This window comes from Ovis canadensis, chromosome 19 (genome assembly GCF_042477335.2).
Source record: "Ovis canadensis isolate MfBH-ARS-UI-01 breed Bighorn chromosome 19, ARS-UI_OviCan_v2, whole genome shotgun sequence".
Lineage (NCBI taxonomy): Eukaryota > Metazoa > Chordata > Mammalia > Artiodactyla > Bovidae > Ovis > Ovis canadensis.
The window spans coordinates 75107692-75131922 of record NC_091263.1 but is presented as its reverse complement, the minus strand read 5'-3'; the positions used below and the strand labels follow the sequence as shown (position 1 = coordinate 75131922).

At 58.5% G+C, this 24231-nt stretch overlaps 1 protein-coding gene and 2 long non-coding RNA genes across 7 annotated transcripts in view; 2 read left to right on the top strand and 1 right to left on the bottom strand.

Moving 5' to 3' along the window:
* Positions 1 to 17125, bottom strand: part of KLF15 (KLF transcription factor 15) — a 42418-nt gene extending 25293 nt beyond the window's left edge. The window contains exons 1-3 of one of the 5 annotated variants that reach the window (XM_069562177.1): positions 17008 to 17125; positions 8634 to 9695; positions 1688 to 2750 (exon numbers count right to left, since the gene is read on the bottom strand). In XM_069562177.1, the coding sequence (XP_069418278.1) occupies positions 2588 to 2750; positions 8634 to 9682 (1212 nt within the window). In that variant the 5' untranslated portion in view covers positions 9683 to 9695; positions 17008 to 17125 and the 3' untranslated portion in view covers positions 1688 to 2587. Of the gene's footprint in view, positions 1 to 1687; positions 2751 to 8633; positions 9696 to 10680; positions 10900 to 12288; positions 12647 to 13396; positions 13629 to 17007 lie in introns of those variants that run through there. The other 4 variants (XM_069562174.1, XM_069562176.1, XM_069562175.1 and 1 more) reach the window with 4 other exon arrangements.
* Positions 13579 to 15482, top strand: LOC138424789 (uncharacterized). Its single transcript, XR_011250969.1, has 3 exons — positions 13579 to 13975; positions 14102 to 14697; positions 15150 to 15482. It is a non-coding gene; the product is annotated as an uncharacterized lncRNA (long non-coding RNA).
* LOC138424790 (uncharacterized) lies at positions 16003 to 19693 on the top strand. The gene is made up of 2 exons (XR_011250970.1): positions 16003 to 17942; positions 18532 to 19693. It is a non-coding gene; the product is annotated as an uncharacterized lncRNA (long non-coding RNA).
* The last annotated feature ends 4538 nt before the right edge of the window (positions 19694 to 24231 follow it).

Genomic DNA, 24231 nt, shown 5'->3' with positions numbered 1-24231 from the left:
CTTACCACCCACGTCATTTGCTCAACAAATATTTGTTTTGGGAGCTGGGCTCACAGTGCTGAACAAAACAGGCAAAACCCTTCTTCCCGAGTTCATGTTCTAGTGTGGAAGAGACACTGAATGCGTGAGTAAATTATGTTCCCAGCGCAACTGATTTTTGGACGGTAATTTGGCAAAAGTTACTGGCCTGCTCTCTGACCCAGGAAACCCACCATTAAGAGTTGTATATGAAGCTATGCGCACGGCCTCTCCTGTCTTGTGTCATTATGTATCTCAGGAAACACGTGGGAACAATCTTAAAGCTAGTTAATGGTGATTCACCATCAAATTCAACCGGTAAGGAAACTGTGGTGCCCAGAGACCAGAATTTACAGCTCAGCATGATGGCCCACGTTCTGGGATCTGGGCTGACACAAAGCCTGCCCACGTGGCACACAGCCTACAGGCAGCGAATGGACCGCGCGCTCTGAACTGCTTTCCTACCGACAGAGGCCCCTCTGGGGCCAGGGGACCCAGGAAGCAGCAGACAGCACCGCACACCGACCAGTGTTCACCTACCTGGGCCTGGACAGAGGCCACCTGGGCTGAGGACCCACGCGGCGGCTGCTGGGGACGCACGTGGAAAGGCGAGCCACGTCCAGGTGGCACCCAGTTGCGCACACAGGTGCTCACGGATCCTCCAGCGTGACCACGCTGACCCCCCGGGTCCCTTGTAACTGGGCTGCTTCTCTATGGATGAAGAAGGCACCTCTGTGGAGACTGATGCCTCGCTTCCCCAGGGTATGTTTGCCCCCAGGGAGTGTGTCCGGTCAGGGTCACAGGGCACAGGTCACAAGGCCGGGTCCTCTCCCCAGGACCAGGGCCGGGCAGGATGGGGTGTCCGTTCTGCACCTGTGCTGTGCTCTACTGGACAGACGGACGGCCGCAGCAGGTTCCCAGGTCAGCAGGGACAAGGGCCTTCACCGCAGGAGACGCACGCACACGCACACACCTCCCTCACGTCTCCCCTGCAGACCCGCGGAGCTCCACCGCCAGCTCCAGGTCCGAGGCTGTCACTGACAGCCCCCAGGGCACACAGACAGAGAAGCAGGCCAGTGTGTAGCCCAGCCCCTCCAGGCAGCTCCCTCCTGGCCCGCAGGGGCATGGGGTCGGGGCAAGGCCTTGTCTGCAGAGCTCACGCCAGGCACTGCCCCCGCCTGCTCAAGATGCCCGATCCGTTCCGTTGCAAGCGGGCATCACGTGCCATTTCCCCAGGGGAGTTGTAGCCTGGAAACAGTTTGCCCCCTTCGCGGTGCATACAGTGGATACATAATTGATGCTCAGTACACTGCACACGAGGTGGGAAGTGCCAAGCAAGGGTCTCAGACAGGAGCTCAGTGGAGTCGTGGCCCTGTGGGCCAGGCCTGCCTGTGGTCTCTTCCCACAGGTGAAGCTGGAATCGGGCAGCTATGGGTCTGTGGAGCAGGCAGCCCTCAGGACACAGAAGGAGCAGACACCCAGCCTCGGGCGTGGAGGTGGGGGTGCAGGGACCCTGCACTGGTGGACCAGGGGCCGGACATCCACGGAGCCCCTGTGTCGCTCCAGGTGCAAACCAGGGTTCCCCGCATGTGGCAAACCAGATTGAGACCCCAGAATCACTCCATTTCCTGGCAGGGCCAAGGAAAACAGCATGCCAACGCCAGAATTATCAAGTTCTTTCTTCTTTTTATTGGCAAATATATTTTTATGAAGGACCAAAGAAAATATACATAATTGTAACATATGTACACCAGCTTTATAGATTTTATTTCAAATTTACACAGTGTCGATATGTTATTAAAAGATTTTATGTCGATGCACCTATGTACATTTTATTTACATACATTCATAGGATGTGAAATAAACCTCTCAAAACAAGCTAGCTCATTTGATATTAATTCCTAGACAAGATGAGGGGCGCACTTCTAGGTCAGGGTTTGGGAGGCTCTACTAGCCCTGTCCTCCTGAGGGTGACCCGAGGCGCCGTCTGGATTTGTCTGCAAACAGGACAAGGGGCTGGGCCACGCGGCACCGTCACCCTGGGGCAGACCTGCGTCTGTCCGTCTGTCCTGCATGTTTAACTCAAGCACATGCACTACCGCCTTGCCCAGAGGGGTTTTTTCACCCAGCCCACAGCCACCCGCAACCAGGTCCCGCCCCTGTACCGCCCTGCGCCCTGGTACTCTGGTGGTCAGGCCGCGGATGGAGCCACGCCCAGGCCACAGTGCAGCCTGGACTTCTGGCCTACTTCCTTCTTCCCGCACGCTCCCTCTGGGAACTGACATTTCAACACTGCGCACTTTTCCTTCCCCGGCCTGAGCGCTGGCGCCGGCCCAGGCCGGGAGCCCAGCAAGAGGGGGGCTGGGCCGCGGAAGGCGCGGGGCGCGCAAGTTGCCTCCGGCCAGCGCAGCTGCCTCCGGGTCCCCGGGGAGGTGGCGGTGCTGAGTCCGCACCCCCGGGCTCCAGGTGGCCCAGATGGGCGTCACGTCCCTCCAACGGGGGCTGATAACTTATTGCTACAGAGTGCCCGGCGGAGGCGGCGGCCGCGCGGGGCGGGGCCGGGGGCGGGTCAGGGCCTCGGCAGCCGGCTGCTGCGCGGGAAGCGGTGCACCTTGACGTGCTTGGACAGGTGGTCGCTGCGGGCGAACTTCTTCTCGCACACGGGGCACTGGTAGGGCTTCACGCCCGAGTGCGAGCGCCGGTGTCGCGACAGCTCGTCCGAGCGCGAGAACCTGCAGGACAGGGCGGTCAGCGGCCTCGCCCCCGCCGCCCGGCGGAGCCCATGGGGTCCGCGGGGAGGGCGCCGAGCCCACCCTGCCCCTCCCCCGCCACCCCTCCAGGGAGGCAAGAGGGGCCGGTCCGGGGCTGCGGCCTGAGGGCAGCTGGTAACCCCACAGGCCCCCTAATGGCAGCTGTGCCTCAAGCCCCTCAGACCAGACAGTGGGGCTCCTGGGAGCATCCTCCAGGCAGCCCCCAGCTGGGGGCACAGGCTGGGGCAGAGGCCCTGCCCAGGCTGCAGGGGGAAGACCTCTGTCACAGCGGAGGAAGGGTCCTCAGACTTGACCCCACAACTCCTGGACCCTGCCTGCCTTCCCAGCAGCTGAGAGGTCCCCACACGGCACCGTGCCCTGCAAGGCGCTCAGAAGCCTCCACGGCGGCCCAGCTGCCTCCCCGTTGCAGCCCCAGCAGCTGCTGCGAAGGAGCAGCACGGGCCCCAGCTGACCACAGGGCTCAGCTCTTGCCACAGCCGACCTCAGGGACTCCAGCCTCTCCCCACTCCGAGCTTGGTCCTGGCAGCGAGACCCCACCCTGTGCATACACGCTGTTGTGCTTTGCGCTCTGTCTGCATGAACTGCCCTGGGACACGTGCCCAAACCGTCCCCTCTGTCCGGAAGGCTCTTCCCACACATCCCTCAGCCCTCAGCACAAACGTCACCTCCTCAGGAAAGCCCTCCAGGATTGCATCGCACCCACAGCTAGGGCCTAGAAGCACTAGGCATTTCTCTTCCTGGCCTCTGCCACTGCCGCAACTTTAGTTTCCAAATTTTTGATGACCATCAGTCTGAGCCACTAGACCGTCGGCTCCATGAGGAAAGGCATGTGCCCCACGGCCAGCCCAGCACCTGGTGCCTGGGGTGCTTGGTCTGTGCGTCAGTGACAGCAGACACAGCAGCACCTCGGGAGGACGGACAGCTGTCAGAGAGGCAGCCCTCGCCAGCCCCGGGGCGTGAAAACACCCAGTGCACACGCGCACACACAAACGTGCCACACTAAAGCCTCTGCCTGCGGTTGCAGGGGGCCTGGGCTCGACCCCTGGGTCGGGAAGGTCCCCTGAAGGAGGGTCTAGCAACCCACTCCAGTATTCCTGCCTGGAGAATCCCCATGGACAGAAGAGCCTGGCGGGCTACCGCCCACGGGTCACAAAGAGTCGGACACGACTGAGCACGGGGCACACGCATGCACGTGTGCACACAAGCCCCAGAGAGCTTGGTGGCTCGCCAGGCGGCCCGGCAGGAGGAGCAGGGCCCGCTGCCCGCAGAGGAGGCTCTGAGACGGCCCCGAGCCCCCGCCTCCCCCAGCACAAGGCACGGGGTCAGCCTCACCCTCCCACTCAGGGAGCCAAGACCAGCCCCACTGGAGACGCCACCCCGGGGAGGGCCCAAGGACAGGGGCTGCAGGGAAGCCGGATGGCTTGGCACGAGCCCGCGTGGTCCCGAGCAAACGTGGACCCACCCTGGGCCTCAGGGTCCCCTCTCTTCCAGTGGAGCCTCAGGGCTCTTGTCCACCTTCTGAGGCTCTTCCCAGAGGCCAAGCAGGCACACAGAGCAAGTGGCCTCTTGGGGGATGCCTAGGAGGGGCGCGTAGCGGGGACAGTGGTCCCGAGAGCAGCCCCCCACCCGCACGCCCCCTCCCCCTCAGGTCCTGTGACCTGAGCCCCCAGATGACCCCCATGCCACCTTCTCCCAAACCGCAGCCACATGGGATGGGGCAGGCGGCTACAACTCAGCCTCTGCGGGCAGCAGACTCTGCTCCTCCTGCCGGACCGCCTGGCGAGTCACCAAGCTCTCTGGAGGTGCTCCCCAGGCACAGGGAAGGGCAGACCGGGTGCCAGGGCTGAGGGTGCAGAGCGGGTGCGGGGCCCACGGCTGATGAGGGTTGCCCATGATCCCCACGGCCGGGCTGCAGGGAAGCACAGGTCCAGGGGGCCCTCCATCAGCCAGAAGGCCGTCGCTGTGAGCACCCAGGCCGAGGGCGGTGGTGGGGACGTGCCGCCAGGAACGGCGCGGGGCTGTGGCTGCAGGCAGGGCTCGGGGCCTTGTCGCAGCCCCGGCCCCATCCCGGCCTCCCCATCCCCAGGGCCTCCCCATCCACTGTGGAGACCCAGGCCCCACCACACGGGGAGCCGGCACTCCCCCAGGAGCAGAGGCAGGAGGGCACTCTCCTCAGATGGGGCAGGACGTCCTTCTGCAGAGAGCAAGGGAGGCCGGTGTTCAAGAGGGAAGCGGGAACTTCTAGGCAGAGGCTGACAGCGCCTCCCTACACGCACGGCCTCAAGCCGGCCCATCTGGCCCCAGCCCCGTCCCAGCCTCTGAAGCCACGTCCCTACGCGGAAGAGCAGGGACTCCAGGGTCCACAATCAGACACCGAAGGAAGTGGTGGGAGGTTGCCCAGGCCAGGGATGACCCTGGGGGACAGCGCTCCTGGCCCTCAGTGAGCAGGACACAGGACAGGCGCCAGAGGGGGGACAGGCAGCTGCTCTTCACCAGGACCGCCAGGAAGGAGAGGGTCTGGAACGCAGAGCGCCCACTGGAAGGACAGGCATGGCGCAGGGGGCAGCCCGCCCCCTCTGGAGGCGTGGAGGGGCTGCTGCAGGGCAGGCCGGGCTTATAGCCTGCCGCGTGGGGTGGGGTGGGCAGGGAACCTGGGCCGAGCCCCTACCTCAGCCACCTCCCAGCTGGGTGATGGTGAGAAGCGCCTGCCAGCTCTGGCCGTGTTTCCTTTCTCTAAAGTGGGCGGCAGAGGGTGAGATGTTGGATGGCATCGACGGACATAAGTCTGAGTAAGCTCCGGGAGCTGCTGATGGACAGGGGAGCCTGGCGTGCTGCAGTCCACGGGGGCACAAAGAGTCGGACACGACTGAGCGACTGAACAGCGACGCAAGTGGGATGACAAGCTGCCGCCCGCTCGCAGGCTCAGAGTCACGCGGGGCGCCCGCCCAGCACCCCGGAGCTGCGTCTCACTGGCTCACTGGCTCACTCCTCGGCCCTTTCCTCCCGGCCCAGAGCTGATGCCTGGCGGCTGATGACCTCGGGGAAGACAGGACTCCTGGCTCACGAGAGCGCTGCCCAGTGAGAGGTGGTGGCCAGCCCGGCCCTGGGGCGGCGCGTGGAAGAGGCATGCTGGCCTCACCACGGCGGGGTGCGCTGTGTCCCCGTGAAGGATGACTGCGTCTTTCTGGGCCTCGGTTTCCCCCTACCTAAAACCAGATGGTGCCAACAAACCACAGGGGTGCTGGGAGGCCTCAAAGAGACCGGGATGTGGGAAGGGCAGAGCCAGAGTCACGGCGAGACCAGCGACAGCCACCCCCGGGGGAGAGTGCTGGAGACACAGGCCACCGGGGACCGTGCCAGCCCACGCTGCCCGAGGGAGCCTCCAGGCCGGAATGAGGCTTCTGGATAGGAATCTAAGGGTATCTGGGGGTGCGGAAGGCCTGAGGGGTGGAAAGGTGACGAGTCCCGCATGGAAGGAAGAGTGGAAGCCAAGGCGGCGATTTGCAGAGGGGAGTCCAGCTCTAAAACCCTCAGGACTGCCTGGCACTCAGCAAGTGCCTGGGGGGCTGGCCACCGTCACCTTCTCCCCGTGCTGTCCTGACGGAGCTGCCCCAAAGTCAGTCCACCCTCCCACCCACATGCTGGAAGGACGCCCCTGTCACTCGGCTGGCAGCTATGACCGCGTGGACGGGACAGTCAACTCACGGGCCCATAAGCAACAGTTCACGATCCCTGAAGACTAACCAGCGAGACACGGCCCCCGCAAGGGGCAGGCGCCCTCGGCTCCCCGCCTGGCAGGGCCTCTGCCTCACGCGAGCCACACGTGACCCTGTGAGGGCCAGGCCCAGACCAAGACAGCAGGCACGACTCCCAAGGGCTCTGTAGAGACCTCACGGTGCCCGGCTCCCACCGTGCCTCCCCCACTCGGGGGTCCTGGGTAAGACCATGCAAGAGCTCAGGCAGTGCACACCTGAATGCCCCCCGTGAACCCCACTCTGGGTTACATACCTCCCCCCATGGGGAACTCACTCCCTCCAGGGCTGCTGTGCTGGAGGCCAAGACCTGCCCCCCGATGCCCTGGGCCCAGGGTCCTATCTGTCTCCAGGATAGCCTGGAGCACAGGTCCTCCTCTCCCGGGGGAGTGGCTGAGTGGGCGGCCTTGACCACGACCATACCCTTCCACCCAGCCTCAGTTCTAGGGGGGTGGACAGTGCCCAGGACTGTGAGGCTGCCCATGGCCCAACCCCCACCAAGAAGACAACACCGGCCCGGGGGTCTCCGGGTGCCACCCTGCAGCATGAGTGCCGCCCAGTGGAAGTGGGGTGACCCCTCCCCCTCACACTCTGACCTCATCCAAGAGCGGCACACGACCCGGACGATCCCTGCACACATGGACCTGGGGGACAGAGGCCGCGAGCAAACCTTCCACTCGACAGATGAGGAAACTGAGGCTTGGCCGGGGGACCGCGGGAGGGCACTGGCCAGGGGGCAGAGCTGGGCCGGGGTCCACCCCCTGCCACCAGCCGCCCCACCCCCAGGGTCAGGATATCCCCTGCCACGGCTGGACCGCAGCAGGGCCCCGGGTCTGTCCACCGACCCTAGTTTTTCCACTGGCTGGCAGGCCTGCCCTGAAGCACACCAGCTGACTCTGCCCGATGCTGTGGGCAGTGCGGGGCTGGGGCTGGGCTCCTGGAGCCCTCAGGGCTGTGGGTGCCAAGGCAAAGCCCCTTCTCTGGCCAGCTCAGCACCCCACGACCCGGGATGCTGGGCGCAGGGCTCCCCTCCGTCCAGCCTCGGCCCGCCGCAACGCTGAGGCCAGCACCTCCAGCCCGGGGCCGGCCCTGCCCTGCTCTCAGGAGCACTGCTGCCAGGAAGCACCGGGCGCCATGTGCACCCACACACACGAATGGGGTGCAAACATACAGCGTGCACAGTCACATGTGGCCACACGAGCCCCTTGTGAGGCTCCGGTCTGCACAAAGCCAAGCGTGCCTCCCACCCCTCACACAGAAGCCACACTAGGCAGGACCAAGTGTGCAAGGAGCGCGCACACCGCCCGGGCTGCCAGCTTCCTGCTGGGGGCTTCCTGAGCATGTCATCCCTAACCTGTGCCAGAGCCTCAGGAAACAGTTCCCTCCCAAGAGGGCGAGCCCGCCTGGGGGGACTGGGGGCGGCCCATAGGAGTCCCACCAGCTCTGCCTGCCCAGGGGCTGGGTGACCCTGGGCAAGCCGTCGCCCTGCTTTGAGAGCTGGGTCCCCCACCGTGCGCCGAGTAGAGAGCCTGGAAGCAGTCTCCCGCTTCTGGCTTGACACCGGAGCCTGGAGCCCCTCCACGGCCTTTCTGGTGTCCCAGCACAGCACCAGGTCCCCCAGGATGGCGGTCAACTGGCTGGGCCTTCAGGCTGTAGAGGCAGCCACTTCTGGCCCCTGGCTTCGACCCCATCAGCAAAGGGCCGCGTGCCCGCCGGTTACTGAGCTGCTCCAGCCTCCCCGTGCTCAGCGATGAAGGGAGGTGAGAAGTGGTACTTACCCTTGGGGCGCTGCAGGGTGTGCGGCGCAGGGACGCGCGGTGCGCAGCCGCCCTCCTGCCTCTCAGGAGCCCTGGCACCACCAGGGGAGCTCTTTGCTTGGCCCAGCCCCTCCCCAGTACAGCCTCAGCCTCACCCGGTCACCATGAAACTGGACGCCAGCACTTGGAGGCACACAGGGACCTCTGGGCCTGCCCACCCCCTCCCCGCCCTAAGCAGCCTCATCCAAGCGCGGAGGACGCGGTCTCGGCCACGCACCCCGGGAGCAGGGGCGCGCGGGCCCTGCGCAACGCCTGGCCGCCGCCGCCATACTGACCTCCAGCCGCAGCCCGGCCAGGTGCAGGCGAAGGGCTTCTCGCCCGTGTGCCGGCGCAGGTGGGCCTTCAGGTGGCTGCTCTTGGTGTACGTCTTGCTGCAGCCAGGGAAAGTGCACCTGTGCATCTTGAGGAGTTCGGCCGCCGGGTTCTTGGGGAACTTCTGGCCCACGAGGAGGCCTGCGGAGCCGGGCCCCAGGGATCCCGACCCAAGGGGCTTGGCGGCGATGGGCACGGGGGCAATGCGCACGAACTTGGAGGGCAAGCTGAGGCTGGACGAGGGCAGCACCTGGGGCACAAGCGTGAAGGTCTGGCCCTGGATGCTGACCAGCAGCTGTGCCACCCTGACAGCCTCTGGCGGCTGCCCTGGGGAGGCAGGCTCCGCGCCCGACTCCTGCTTCGCCGGCACCGGCTGGATCTGCAGCAGCAGTGGGACCGGGGGCTCAGAGCTGGGGCCCCCAGGTGAGCCCTGGCTGCCAGCTGCACCAGGGCCCGGCGGGGGGGCGCAGCGCTCTCTGCCGCCGGCCCCGGCGTGGAGGTGGCCTCTGTGCGGCCCGGCAGAGAGCTGGCCACGGGTGTCCAAGTCCTTGCCACTGCCCTCTGGGGCCTGCTTCACCGCGGGCTCCATGTTCTCCTCCAGAAACTCTTCGATCTCCTCCAGGGTGGGCTGGAAGGGCCGAGGGACGTCATCAGGGTCGCCCACGGGGAACTCGGGGAAGCTGAAATGCTCCCCCTTCACGGGGGCCGGTGTTTTCCGCCAGCTCCCCCAGGCCATGGGGCTGCCATGAGCCGCAACGCCGCCGCCCAGGGTGGCCTGGGACAGCAGGAAATCCAGGATACTGTCCTGGCCCTCAGCCGCCCGGCCGCCTCCGTAGCAGGAACACAGGGTTTGCGAGTCAGGGCTGGCGCAGGAGCAGAGGCTGGAGGCGTCACTGTCGTCCTCGGAGAGGGGCGAGGGTAGCATGTGGTATGCCCGCCCATCACCCAGAAAACAGACAGGGCGTTTCAGCGACGAGAAGGTCTCGTCCACTGGGAGCAAGTGGTCCACCATGCTGGCCTGGCAGCTGCAGAGAAAACCAAGAAGGCCCCATCAGGAAAGCAGCGCAGTCAACCCCCTCCTTGGAGGCGCCTGGCCCCAAGCCGCGGCCAGCCACAGCCTCCTGCCGCCCCAGGCCTGTATCCTGCCTCCATCCATCCGATGGGGGAACGCTGCAAGCGTGTTTTCCGAAATTGCACCACCTGTTTGTAGAAGTGCTCTCCAAGCCCATTGCACAACCCGGCTCTTGCGGCTTCACACAGATTTTTCAGAACAATTCTGAGAAGGAACACACATGTCTGAGTGTGAGTGCGTGTGAGGGAGAGGGTGGGCGTGTGAGGAGGTGCTCTGCACCCCGAACAGCCAGGCAAGAACCCCATCCAGCTGAGCAGAGTCGCCATCATCCCTGGACAACTGACCTCGGTCCCATTCCTGCAGAATTGCTGGCGGGGCGGCGGGTGGGGGAGGAGGATGGCCACATGCCCTCTGACCCCCTGTTGCTGCAGCTTGGGTAGGTTTGCCAGATTGAGCAAATAAAAATAAAGGCCACCCGGTTCAACTTGAAACTGAGTTTAAAAAAATGAACAACTTTTAACAGAAGTATGTCCAAACGTTGGATACAGCAGGTTTATATTAAAAAGTTGTTTCATCTGAGACTCAAATATAAATGAGGAGTTTGTATTTCAACCAGACAAGTCTACTCGGACGCATAAATTAAAGACCCCCTCAAGGGCTGTCTGACCACCTGACAGGGGGCAGCCCACCCACCACCCAGTCCTCGGGCCCATCCCATCTCGGCTGCCTCTCCAGTGAATTGGGGACGGGCCTCCACCAAGCACCCTCCACTGGACTGGGCACCGTCAGGGGCTTCACCAGTGGCGGAAGGGCCCTGCCTTGCGATGACAACTCAGGGAGAACATACCGCGGTCCCAGGCCCCAGCTACTCCCGCCTTTGACTCACAGCTGCCAGGTGGGGGATAAGACCCCCGGCCAGCACCCCGTGGAGCACTCACCCAGCTCACGCTGCCTCCCTCCCAGACCAGGGCCCCTGTGGTGCAGGCTGGGCGGTCGGCTCTGGTTGTGTTCCCAGCCCCTGGTGAGGCTTCTGGTGCCCAGGAGGGGCTCAGGGCACGTCAGCAGAGAGGACAGGGGCAGGCTGAAGGCCATGCGGTTGCTGTCCAAGGAGAGTCAACAGTGGCCGTGACAGGGCCACCTCTGCAGACCTTTGTCCCACCCAGTAACCACAGCGGGTGTTTACCGAGTTGAGGAAGGGGACGACCTGCAGTTAAAGCAGACAGTCTTGGCCGCCAGGCACCACGTCCGCTCCCACTACAACCACCTCTGTCTCAAGCACTCGGCCCGGGCCCGGCACTGTCTGACAGTCAGCAGGCCCAGCCAGCGGTCAGGACCTCCCAGGGCCAGGCCATCCTCAGCCGTGACCTGGGGCCAGTCCTTGCTCCCCCAAACCCCAGTCTCCCCCCTGTTCCGTGTGTGATGACCCAGCCTTGAAGCTTCACAGGGCCCCAGGTAAATAAGGCAAGGTCAAGTCTGCGTCCAGGGCAGCGTTTGCAGGAGAACGCTTTGCTTCTTAGCTAAGGGTTTAAAGCTGGGAGTTTTAAAATACACACTGTTCACTGAATCAGGTGCCGAAATGGCATGAAAATGCCAGATAATGTGAAGAACAGAGCCCACACTCAGCCTGAGACCCCAACCTCCACCCCGTCGCCCACACTGAGCTCCTGTCTCTGCAGCTTGTCAGCTGTGTGACCTCGGGCAGGCGGTACAACCTCTCTGTGCCATGTGTTGGGTGGGCATCCTGACAACTGCGCCTAGTTCCTGGGGTTTTGTAAGACCAAAGAGCTCACACATGCTGAGCACTCGCTACAGGGGCAGACAGGCAGCACCAGCCGTCAGGGTGAGCCTCAGGGGTGAGGCCTTTCTCCCCTCTGCCGCCATGCTGAGAAACCCGGGGACTCCAGTCTTCCTAGAACCAGGCAGGAACCAGGCAGAAAAGGCAGACAGGGCGGCGTCCCTGCCCTTGAAACTCTCCCCAGAAATGTGATCACTACCCGACTATTCCATGATATTGAGGAATTACAGTCAATATTTTTAAATGGGATGATGTATTGTGGTTGGTACATACATTTCAAAGGAGGCCTTACAGTTTAGACACATAAACTAAGATAGCCACAGATTAAATGAAACAAAACAAATAAGAGGGGGAAATAAGTACAGCAGGACGGGGTAGGCGGGAATTTAAGAAAGTCCCAAAGGAACAGGCCCAGTCTCCTCCCAGGAGGCTGGTCTGCCCCAGACCACTGCTCCAGCTGCCCCACGCACAGGCTGTGCACAAGCTCACCAGCCTCACCGCCCCCAGCCAGGGCCCCAGCACTTCCCTCTCCACAGACCCCTCTTCCCAGCCCTCTAGGAAGGAGCCCCTGATTTAGATCCCTCCGCTCCTCAGCTCCGAAGTCACTCCCTGTGAGGCTGCCCTGCCTGCCCACCACCCTCTGCTAACCACGCTGCATCACAGTCTTCCTAACAGTCGCTATCACAGCTATGTATTTATGCACTTCGTTCTCAGTCTCCCCACCAGAATATAAGCCATTTGAACTGCCTACCCCCGACTCTGCAACAGGATCCTGGCCGAACTTTACCAAAGGCCCGGGGATGGGGCCCGCAGCAGACCGCCTGGGCCCTCGGGCAGGGCTTCTCGGCGGAGGACGCGGACACTGAGAGCCCACAGGGCCCGCGGGGCGCCGGGACCGGCTGCGATACACAGCAGCACGTGGCCCGGCCAACGACGCAGGCCGCCAAGAGGGGGGGGACGCCCTGTCCCGGGCAGCGTCCCCGGCCGCGGCCGGACTCCGCCCCTCCCCGCCCGGCCGGCCAGGCCTGCTGTTTATCCTCCCGGGGACACGGCGGCCGCAGGAACAACATGTAATTGATAACAAGCGGAGCGCCGGCCAAGGGCCTTCCATTGGGTCAGCGTGCAGACCACGGCGGGGGGGCCGCCCTTCAAAATAAGAGTCCCGCCGCGGCGGCCTCGCACCTGTGGGGCGGCGGGACTCCCCGCGCTCCGCCGGGTCCCTGGAGGCGGCGGAGTGGCTCCAGGGCCTCAGGCACCCGGGGACCCGTCACTCCCGGGGCCTGGGCCGGCAAACAGCAGGGGTGGAGGGAGGGCCCGAAGGGACCCGCAGAGGGGCGGGCGGGGACGCGGGCGGGGGCGCCGGCGGGGGCGCCGGCGGGGGCGCCGGCGGGGGCGCAAGCTCCTGCCGCGTGACTGCGCGTGCAGGGCGCGCTGAGGGCCGGGCCGGGGGCCCCGCGACGCCCCGGCGCGCGTGGGGCCGCGCGTGGGAAGGGGCGGGGGGAGCCGGGCTCCGCCTCCCCCGAGCCGGCCGCGGTGACCGGCAGTAACCCCTCCGCCCGCAGGCCCCGCCGCGCCCGCCATATGGGCGGCCGGCCCGCGAGGGGCGCGCGGCCGCGTGGGGCCAGGCGCCGAGGCCGGCGCGAGGACTGGGCCGGTGCTGGTGGGCACGGGGGATCGCCGTCCCGCCTGCCCGCCCCCGGCCCCGGCCCCGCGCCGAGGGCCCCGCTCCGCCGACATCTCCCCCGACGCTCGCGCGGAGCCGGGACAGCCGTGCGGGCGCCCGGCCCGACGAGCAGAGGGCCCCCCGCGCCCCCTCCGGGCCCGGTCCCGGCGCGCCCGTCCTCGCCGCGCGCTCCCACCTGAACTCGGCACGGCCAGCCGGCGGCCAGGCCCGGCGATCCCGGGCCCACGCGGGCTGCGCTGGGGGCGGCGGCCGCGCGTCCCGCACTCACTCGCCTCGCCCGGCCCGCGTCGCTACGGCCGAGCCCCCGCCGCCGCCGCCGCTTCTCAGCGCTCACTCCCCGGGCTCACGTGACGCGCCGGGCGCCGCGAAGGCTCGCAGGAGGCTCGGCCTCGGGCGCGCGCCCCATTGGCCCGCGCCGCGCGTCACGCGCCCAGGACCCGCCCCCTGCCCCGCCCCGGACCCGCCCCTGCCAGAACAGGCCCCGCCCATTAGCCCCTCCTAGGCCCAGGCCCCGCCCCTGCCCCGCCCTTCCAGTCGCAGTGGCCTGGCCGCGGCGGCTCCGGAGGTTTCAGCCCAGGTGAAAACGAACTTGGACCTGGCCTGGGGCTCCGAGGAGGGTCCATGCGGGCTGGGCGCCGCCGGACAGCCCCGGCTCGACCCTCCCTACCCCGCTCCCATCTGCAGCCCCGGGCGGCCAACAGGCAAAGCCAGGACTTGTCCCGGACGTTGCTGGAGAGATGCGGGAGAGCGTCCGGTGAGCCGCCAGCCCCCTCGGGACAGGAGGCGCGCGTCCCGAAATTGCTAAGTGACCAGCCCTGGAGACACGGGCGCTGAGGGTGGCACCCTGCGCACTGTTTACACTAACCTGTCGTCTTCTCAGCCAACATTTTACGGATGAAGAGGACTCAGGCCGCGGTCCCCCCGGAAACAGCTGGTAAGAAGGGAGGCGGATGAGCAAGCCCGGTGGTCCATCGGCGCCGCCCAGATGGCATCTTCCAGACAACATCGATGGTAGCCTGGGAGTGCCTTCTACAGAGCACGCACCCTTACCTCCTGGTGTGGGAGGCGAAGAGTGTTTCCGATTCTGTTCCTCTCCAGGACACTGCTGGAGCCGGGACTGATCGCTGGGACCTGTCTAGGCTCTCCGGAGCGCTGTGGGTCTGGGCTCCTAAGACTATGCGGGACATTGGACCCTGCATCCTGGGACCCTCCCCATGCACGCCGCAGAGCCAGGCATACCAATCCGGCTGCCACCAGGGATCAAACTGGGGCTCCGTGGGAGGGTTTGGAGGAGACTGGCCTCAAGATCAAGGATGGCGATGGTGCTGTCTGCCCTGCCTGAACATTCATGCAGGTACTGGCCAGCATCCGCAGCACAGACCCAGCTCACTCCTTTTCATAGAAGAGACAGAGGTTCACTGCCTGGTCTCTGTGCAAGTGAGAGGCAGGCACATCCCTGCCTGTCCCCCGTCCTATGCTCCTCACACACTCTCAGGTCTTCCCCATCTTCTCACTGGCAATCACACCGAAAGGTCAGAAGAAGCTTGGCAACTAAGGTGCATCCGTAGTTTCAGCACACCAGGAAGCTTCTGCACAGGCTAGCAAGAAGCTGAGCAGAGACAGACAGGCACTGTATGGTTGTCACTTACATGTGGGAAGCAAGAGTGGAAACACAGTGAAGGACAGGGAAGCCTGGTGTGCTGCAGCCCGTGGGGTCGCAAAGAGTCGGGCACGACTGGGCAACTGAACCACAGCAGTGGTAAAGAGATGAGGTTCACCAGAGGAAGCGGAGGGGTGGGAGCGCAGGAGGGCGATCACAAGGCACAGACTTCTAGGTAAGGGTAAATCACTAGGGATGCTCTGCTGCCATTGTTCAGTCACTAAGTCATGTCTGATTCTCTGTGACCCCATGACTTGCAGCACCCCAGGCTTCCCTGTCCTTCACTGTCTCCCGGAGTCTGCTCAATCTCATGTCCATTGAGTCGGTGACGTAACATACAGCATGATAAACATAACTAACTCTGCTGTGTGTTACCTGTGGAAGTCATTAAGGGCCTAGAACCTAAGAGCTCTCATCACAGAAAACATTTTTTCCCCTGTTGCTCTTGCTTTTATTGAATCCACACGAGATGCGCACTAAGCTTGCCGCTTTACAACACGTGTAAGTCAGACCATTCTGTTGTGCATCTTACGCAATGGCATGTGGCAGTTATGCCTCAGTGAAACTGGAGAAAAATAAAGAAGCTGGAGAGCAGTCAGGATGCCGTCTTACAGCCTGAATCATTCATGTCGCTTCTCCGAACACTGAGCGGCTCCCGCCTCCCACTGTCTGCAGTGCCCTGCAGGCTTGGCCTCCAACCTGACCCCGATCTTCGCTGCCCTCCTCTCACCCTTGCTGACATCACTGCAGCTGCACTGGCCCCCTGTGGCTCCACAGGCTTCACAGGCACGATCCCACCTCAGGGCCTTCACATTTGCTCCTCTGCTGCCTGTGTAAGCACGGCCCCATGGCTCCACCACCCCCTCTGGGATTTTATTCAAATGTTACCTTCCTTGGTGGTGACTCAGAAAGTAAAGGATCTGCCTGCAATGCAGGAGACCTGGGTTTGATCCCTGGATCAGGAAGATCCCCTGGAGGAGGGCATGGCAACCCACTCCAGAGGTCTTGCCTGGAGAATCCCATGGACGCAGGAGCCTGGCGGGCACAGTCCATGGGGTCACAAACAGTCGGATAAAAATAAGGGACTAACACTACCTTCTCAGGGAGCCCTGCCTTGACCACCCAGTCTCAAATGTTCACACTCCCCTGATGTTTCCTCTTTCTCTATTCTGTTGAACTTTTCTTCCTGGTGCTTCTTCCCTGCTAACCTATTATATATTTTGCATTTTGTTTCACTTGCTTTTTGTCTCCTCCAAAGAATGTATGTTCCACCAAAGCAGTGATCTCTGTCCCTTCTGTCCCTTCATATCTCCAGCACCAAGCACTCAGTAAGTGCTCCATTGTGGAATTAATGAGTTTCTGAAAGACGTAAACGTGGTCAGCTTGGGAGAAACTAAACAGCACTGAGGAATCGCTGCCAAACAGGTTAAGGAGTTGGTCACTGGGGAGTTAGAGACCCAGACCACCCCTGGCCAGTTTCCGCGGGGCTGCTCAGTAAATGTGCCCCTACCTGGCTCATTCTTTTCAGGTATCAGCAGCCCCTCAAGTCCCATGTCAGCCTTGCCTCGCACTGCAGGCTGGGTCAGGCTCGCATGCCTGTTCTTCGCGGCCCAGGGCCTGAAATGCGAGGGCTCCGACGGTGTGTGTGTGGACGGAATGAGTGAAGAGCGAGGACCCTGGCCGCCCAGGCTCTCTGAAGGCAGGAAGTGTACAAGTCTTGGTTTCGCGACATCCCCCTGCCTGGAAGGGCCTTGATGAGTGTCTGACAGATGGGTGGCTGAGCTTTCTGAGGGGCTGGGCCATTTCTTAGTTGCCCCAGGAAGCCCACAGTACCCAGCTTGGGGCGGGGGGAGTGTGTCCAGTAGAACTTTCCACGATGGAGAGCGCCGCCCACTGAGGTACCGCGAGTGGCAGTGCCCCAGACAGTCTGGTGGGACGGAAAGAAGGGCAGAGAGGACGAGGCCGGATGAGGCCGGGGGGGATGGCAGCGGCCCGTGAGACACGCTCTGTGACACAGGCCGGCTGCGACGAGACAAGCTGTGGGGGAGCCAGGGAGAGCTCCCGAAGATGGCGAGCGGCATCATCTTCACGGAACCCAGGCGAGGCTGATCTGAGAGTGGACATACCTGGGAACCACATCGAAGGGCAGACGGAGAGTGTACGAGTCCACTCTGAGCTCAGTGTCCCCGGGGCAAGAGTCGGGTTCACGATCAGAAACAGGAAGAGGGAAGCCACCGCCCGGCGCTCCTCGGGGAGGGCTGTTGGTGGGGTGACTAGTTAATGAGTCACTCCTGCCCAGCTGAAGTCCCAGGGTCAGCATGTGCACTGCGCGCCGGCCGGAGCCTTGCCTCCCATCCCCGCTCCCGGGTCCTGGCCATCACCTTTCTGAGCAAACCTCAAGGAAGCAAGAGTTGGGAACTGACCGCCACAGGGGGCTTCCCACTGAGGGGGCACCCTGCAAGAGCCCTGGGCTGATGTGAAGACCCCGAGGTCGACACCCCCACCAGGGTCAGGCGGGATTCCTCCTTACTTCAAAACAGTGAGGGGAGCACGGGCTCAGCTGAAAGCCAGACATGAACAGAGCATGCAAGCAGCATGTCTGTGCCAAAGTCAGTGTCTAACTGACCCCGGAGACACAAATACCCTTTCATCCAATTCATCAGAATATTTTAGAGTGATTCTACTGTCGAAAAGAGGGGAGGTCAGGGCCTTCCCAGGAGGCAACCTTGAACTCTGCACAGCACTCCTGAGCCAGCACATGTCCTCCTAGAGCCTGAGCATAAAGAAACGACCAGATTCACAGTCGGACTTATGAACAGACTTCTTCTCAATATTACTGACACTTGAGAAAAATTGGAAACCAACTAAAGTCCAACAAAAGGAAAAAATGATAATGAAGCGTCTGTACAGCAGAATACCATTTGTCTATTTCACTCAGGATTTTAAAAGACTTGTTGCTCACTCACTAAGTCATGTCCAACTCTGCCACCCCTTGGACTACAGCCCCCCCAGTCTTCCTTGTCCTTCATTAGCTCCTGGAATTGGCTCAAACTCACGTCCAGTAAGTCAGTCATGCCATCCAACCATCTCATCCCTTGTCATCCCCTTCTCCTCCTGCCTTCAATCTTTCCCAAAATCAGGGTATTTTCCAGTGAGTCAGCTCTTCCCATGAGGTGGCCAAAGTACTGAAGCTTCAGCTTCAGCATCAGTCCTTCCAGTGAATATTCAGGGTTGATTTCTTTTAGGATTGACTGATCTGATCCCCTTGTAGTCCAAGGAACTGTCAAAAGTCTTCTCCAGCCTTTGTGCCCGGTTGCTCAGTTGTATCTGACTCTTTGCAACCCCATGGACTGTAGCCCACCAGGGTCCTCTGTCCATAGTATTTTCCTGGCAAGAATACTGGAGTCAGTGGCCATAGTTTAAAGAGTTCTCCATTCTTTAAAAGACTTTTTGATGAAAGTTAAAGTGAAAAAAAGAGCAGGATGCAAAAATCTATAAAGGTATTACTCTGGATATGATTATTTAAAGAAAAAACATTTGTAGAAAAATAGATATCAAAGTATTTACAGTGACAATTTTTAAAACTATTTACTTTGAAGTGATGAAATTATAGTTCTTTTTTTTAAGCATTATCTCTTTCACTTTTCCAGATTTTCTAGAATGAATTTATATTACTTCTATAACCAGAAGAAAAATACGGTTCTGCTATAGGATAATGGCCAAAAATTCCTCCAGTTTTTAAACAAAAGTAGAAATCACATTGTTTTCATTTTCGCCAAGGACTTTATTGAATAATATTCACCATGTTGTCCCACTGCCTTCTGCCATTTTTCAGGCAGCTTCATAATTCCATCCTCCTAAAACTTTTTATCTTTTGAGCAAAGAACTGTTCCAGGTGCCTCTTACAATCTTCCAGGGAATTGAAATCTTTTTCCACTAAGAGAATTTTGTAAAGATGGAATAGATGGATATCTGGAGGTGCGACGCCTGGTGAGTCCGGAGGGTGAGTCAGAACTTCCCAGCAGAGCTGTAGCAGGTTTTGTCTGGCCGTCACAGAAGCCTGCACTCTTGGTTACCCTGAGAGGAGATTATGCATCTTCTGTTGGCCATCTCTGGAGGTTTTTCGTCAAGTGCTGCTTTCAGTTGGTCTGATTGGGATTGGTGCTTGTTTGAATTAATTGCTTGGTTTTCTGGAAGGCCCTCATAACAGAGGACTCCCTTCCAATCCCACCACATGCAGAACACCGCCTTCTTGGATGGAGATCGGCCTTGGTGTGTTCAGTGATGGTTCGGCTCAGCGGCCCCACGAGCACTTCTGCTCCACGATGCTGCACAGTATCGCCCATCGCCCCTAAGAATGGAGCATTGTCATTGTGTGTGGCGCAGAGACTCACGTGTAGAAATATGGTCAGGAAGGCTTTGCTTACCTTGTGTGGAACCCAGACGTCAGTGTGAGAATGTCACCCAGCTGGTGCAGGTGGTTTTCAGTGTTTGGTGTGGATCTTTTGAGGTTGGCGCTGCCGCCTGTGTGGCGCGATGTGCATTGTTCTCTGTTACCATCTTGACTGGACTGCTACCAGCTGCAGCTGCTCTGTACAGCGTGGAGCCCTGCCCAGCGAGAAGCCTCCAGCACGAGCTTCGCAAACTGCCTCTGACACGTTCCGTCGGTCAGAGTGCCGCCCACACACACTGCACAGATCAGTTTTTGCCTCCACTTTTACCTTTCATGAAGTAACGAAGCCTAGTATGCCAGAAACGTTGCTTTTTCTCTTCCAGCTTTGGTATTAAAATAGTTACACAAAAATGCACAAATTTTGATTTTTTCTAATGCACGCTGGTATGACAGCTGTCCCACTACAACCTATCAAAGTTGCTTCAACTGAAATTAGAGGCAACTAAGCCCTGCTAAAGCCGTCTTACGGGGAAAAACAAATGACCATTCTGGCCACCCAGTGTGTCTGACTGTGCGGTTTAGGGTGTTGCGTCTGACTGTGCGGTTTAAGGTGTTTCGTCTGACTGTGAGGTTTGGGGTGTTGCGTCTGACTGTGCGGTTTAAGGTGTTTCGTCTGACTGTGTGGTTTAGGGTGTTGCGTCTGACTGTGAGGTTTGGGGTGTTGCGTCTGACTGTGTGGTTTAGGGTGTTGCGTCTGACTGTGGTTTAGGGTGTTACGTCTGACTGTGCGGTTTAGTGTGTTACGTCTGACTGCACGGTTTAGGGTGTTACGTCTGACTGTGCAATTCAGGGTGTGTCTGATTGTGCGGTTTAGAGTGTGATGTTTGAGACAGCTTTTTAAAGTGGCATAAAAGTTACTGTTCTTACTGTCCAAAATATCAGAAAGTACAGACAAGTATGAAAAACGAAAGGACATTCATAATCACACCATTTTTAACATTTCTTGCTATATTAAAAAAATGGAAGATTAAACTGCTTTGGAGCCTTTTTTTAAATGTGACTGGAAGTGCACGATATAAGACTGCCATCTCCGCCATTCGGGTGTGCAGTCTGTGGCGCTGAGGGTTTTCACATTGTGGGGCAACCATCAGTACCATCTATTTTCAAATTTTTCTTCTTCCCAAATGGAAACTCTGCCCTCATTGAACACTGGCTCCGCCTCCCTGCCCCCAGCCCCTGGAAGCCACCGCTGTGTGAACCTGACTGCTTTAGGCAGCTCGTGTGAGGGGAGCTTAGTGACTGGCTCACTTCATTCGGCATAATGACCTTAAGGCTCATCCATGTTGCCACATGCATCAGAATCTCCTTCCTTGTCACAGCTGTATAACATTTCATTGTGTGTTCAGATCACATTGTTGTTCTACTTGTCCGTCAGGGGACATCTGGGGGTGCTTCTGGAGCTTTTTAAAAACAGCAATAGACATATGCTTCTTCCTATGCCAATAACAAAGCTTTCAAATTGTGGTGCTAGAGAAGACTTCTGAGAGTCACCTGGGACTTCAAGGAGATCCAACCCGCCCACCCTAAAGGAAATCAACCTGAGTGTTCTTTGGAAGGACTGCTGCTGATGCTGAAGCTCAAACACTTTGGCCACCTGATGTGAAGAACTGATTCTTCTGAATCAGAACTGGAAAAGACCCTGATGCTGGGAAATGTTGCAGGTGGGAGAAGGGGACGACAGAGGATAAGATGGCTGGATGTGATCACTGACTCAACAGATGTGGATTTGAGCAAATTTGGGGAAATAGTGGAGGATAAAAGGAGCCTGACACACTGCAGTCCACGGGGTCACAGAGAGTCAGATCTGACTGAGTGACAGGACAGCAACAATGACAGTTCAGTTCGGTCCAGTCGCTCAGTCGTGTCTGACTCCCTGCGACCCCATGAATCGCAGCACGCCAGGCCTCCCTGTCCATCACCAGCTCCCGGAGTTCACTCAGACTCATGTCCATCGAGTCCGTGATGCCATCCAGCCATCTCATCCTCTGTCGTCCCCTTCTCCTCCTGCCCCCAACCCCTCCCAGCATCAGAGTCTTTTCCAATGAGTCAACTCTTCGCATGAGGTGGCCAAAGTACTGGAGTTTCAGCTTTAGCATCATTCCTTCCAAAGAAATCCCAGGGCTGATCTCCTTCAGAATGGACTGGTTGGATCTCCTTGCAATCCAATGGACTCTCAAGAGTCTTCTCCAACACCACAGGTCAAAAGCATCGATTCTTCGATGCTCAGCCTTCTTCACAGTCCAACTCTCTCATCCATACATGACCACTGGAAAAACCATAGCCTTGACTAGATGGACCTTAGTTGGCAAAGTAATGTCTCTGCTTTTGAATATGCTATCTAGGTTGGTCATAACTTTCCTTCCAAGGAGTAAGTGTTTAATTTAATTAAATGTCTTGGCTGCAGTCACCATCTGCAGTGATTTTGGAGCACAAAAAAATAAAGTCTGACACTGTTTCCATTGTTGCCCCATCTATTTCCCATGAAGTGATGGGACCGGATGCCATGATCTTCGTTTTCTGAATGTTGAGCTTTAAGCCAACTTTTTCACTCTCCACTTTCACTTTCATCAAGAGGCTTTTTAGTTCCTCTTCAATTTCTGCCATAAGGGTGGTGTCATCTGCATATCTGAGGTTATTGATATTTCTCCCAGCAATCTTGATTCCAGCTTGTGCTTCCTCCAGCCCAGCATTTCACATGATGTACTCTGCCTATAAGTTAAATAAGCAGGGTGACAATATACAGCCTTGACATATTCCTTTTCCTATTTGGAACCAATCTGTTGTTCCATGTCCTGTTCTAACTGTTGCTTCCTGACCTGCATATAGATTTCTCAAGAGGCAGGTCAGGTGGTCTGGTATTCCCATCTCTTTCAGAATTTTCCACAGTTTATTGTGATCGATACAGTCAAATGCTTTGGCATAGTCAATAAAGCAGAAATAGATGTTTTTCTGCAACTCTCTTGCTTTTTCCATGATCCAGTGGATGTTGGCAATTTGATCTCTGGTTCCTCTGCCTTTTCTAAAACCAGCTTGAACATCAGAAAGTTCATGGTTCACATATTGCTGAAACCTGGCTTGGAGAATTTTGAGCATTACTTTACTAGCATGCGAGACGAGTGCAATTGTGCGGTAGTTTGAGCATTCTTTAGCATTGCCTTTCTTTGGGATTGGAATGAAAACTGACCTTTTCCAGTCCTGTGGCCACTGCTGAGTTTTCCCAGTTTGCTGGCATATTGAGTGCAGCACTTTCACAGCATCATCTTTCAGGATTTGAAACAGCTCAACTGGAATGCCGTCACCTCCACTAGCTTTGTTTGTAGTGATGCTTTCTAAGGCCCACTTAACTTCACATTCCAGGATGTCTGGCTCTAGATGAGTGATCACACCATCGTGATTATCTGGGTCGTGAAGAGCTTTTTTGTACACTTCTGTGTATTCTTGCCACCTCTTCTTAATATCTTCTGCTTCTGTTAGGTCCATACAATTTCTGTCCGTTATCGAGTCCATCTTTGCATGAAATGTTCCCTTGGTATCTCTAATTTTCTTGAAGAGATCTCTAGTCTTTCCCGTTCTGTTCTTTTCTTCTATTTCTTTGCATTGATCACTGAAGAAGGCTTTCTTAATCTCTCCTTGCTATTCTCTGGAACTCTGCATTCAGATGCTTATATCTTTCCTTTTCTCCTTTACTTTTTGCCTCTCTTCTTTTCACAGCTATTTGTAAGGCCTCCCCAGACAGCCATTTTACTTTGACAAAATGACAGGTTAGTGGCCGTCATTTACAAGAATCGCCTGCTCTTCTGTAGAAGTGGCTGCATCATAATTTATTTAGCAGATCCATTCCTGAAGGACATTTATGTGGTATCCAGGTTTTCACAATCCTATCAGTTCACTTCAGTTGCTCAGCTGTGTCCGACTCTTTGCAATCCCTTGGACTGCAGCATGCCAGGCCTCCCTGTCCATCACCAACTCCCAGAGTTTACTCAAACTCATGTCCATCGAGTCTGTGATGCCATCCAACCATCTCATCCTCTGTCATCCCCTTCTCCTTTTGCCTTCAATTTTTCCCAGCATCAGGGTCTTTTCCAATGAGTCAGTTCTTCGCATCAGGTGGCCAAAGGACTGGAGTTTCAGCTTCAGCATCAGTCCTTCCAGTGAATATTCAGGACTGATTTCCTTTAGGATGGACTGTTTGGATCTCCTTGCAGTCCAAGCAACTTTCAAAAGTCTTCTCCAACGCCACAGTTCAGAAGTATCAATTCTTTGGTGCTCAGCTTTCTTTATAATTCAACTCTCACCATTCTATACAAAACTGCAACGAATCTCCCCAGTGGGCACATTTGTCTGCTTATCCTACAACTTCTTACAAATAAATGTGGAAAGTGAGTTATCTCAGTCAAAGGGTGTCATTAGATTTTATATTCACGGCCAACTCATTCTCCGGAGGCTGTGATCAGGTGGGATCCCTGCCATCAGAGAGTCCTGTATCTTTCTCAGCATCGAGTTATGGCATCACTTTATAAAAAGTGATGCATTCTGGGGCCAGCTTCTGACAGGGATAGTTTTTTTCTTTTTTTGAAAGGTGCCATTGCTTTAGTCTGTGCCCCCTGCATTCCTAGCAAAGTTGGGTGTGTTTGGTGGTTTGATTGTTTTCCCCTGGCAGTGGCGATTCTTTGTGCACTGCCCACTTCTGCCCTCCACCCTTGGGACCACACCGAGCTGCTGCTTCCTGGCAGGTGTGGACGCACGTGTGTGCAGGTGTGGATCCCGTGGTCACAGGTGTGGCTGCTGTGGCCTGGAGATGCTGTCACAGACCCTGCCTTTGGTGTTGTGCTCTTGGGTGCTGATCACAGACTTTCCCAGGTCACCTCCCTGCACAGTCCCGGCCCAGTGTTTCCAC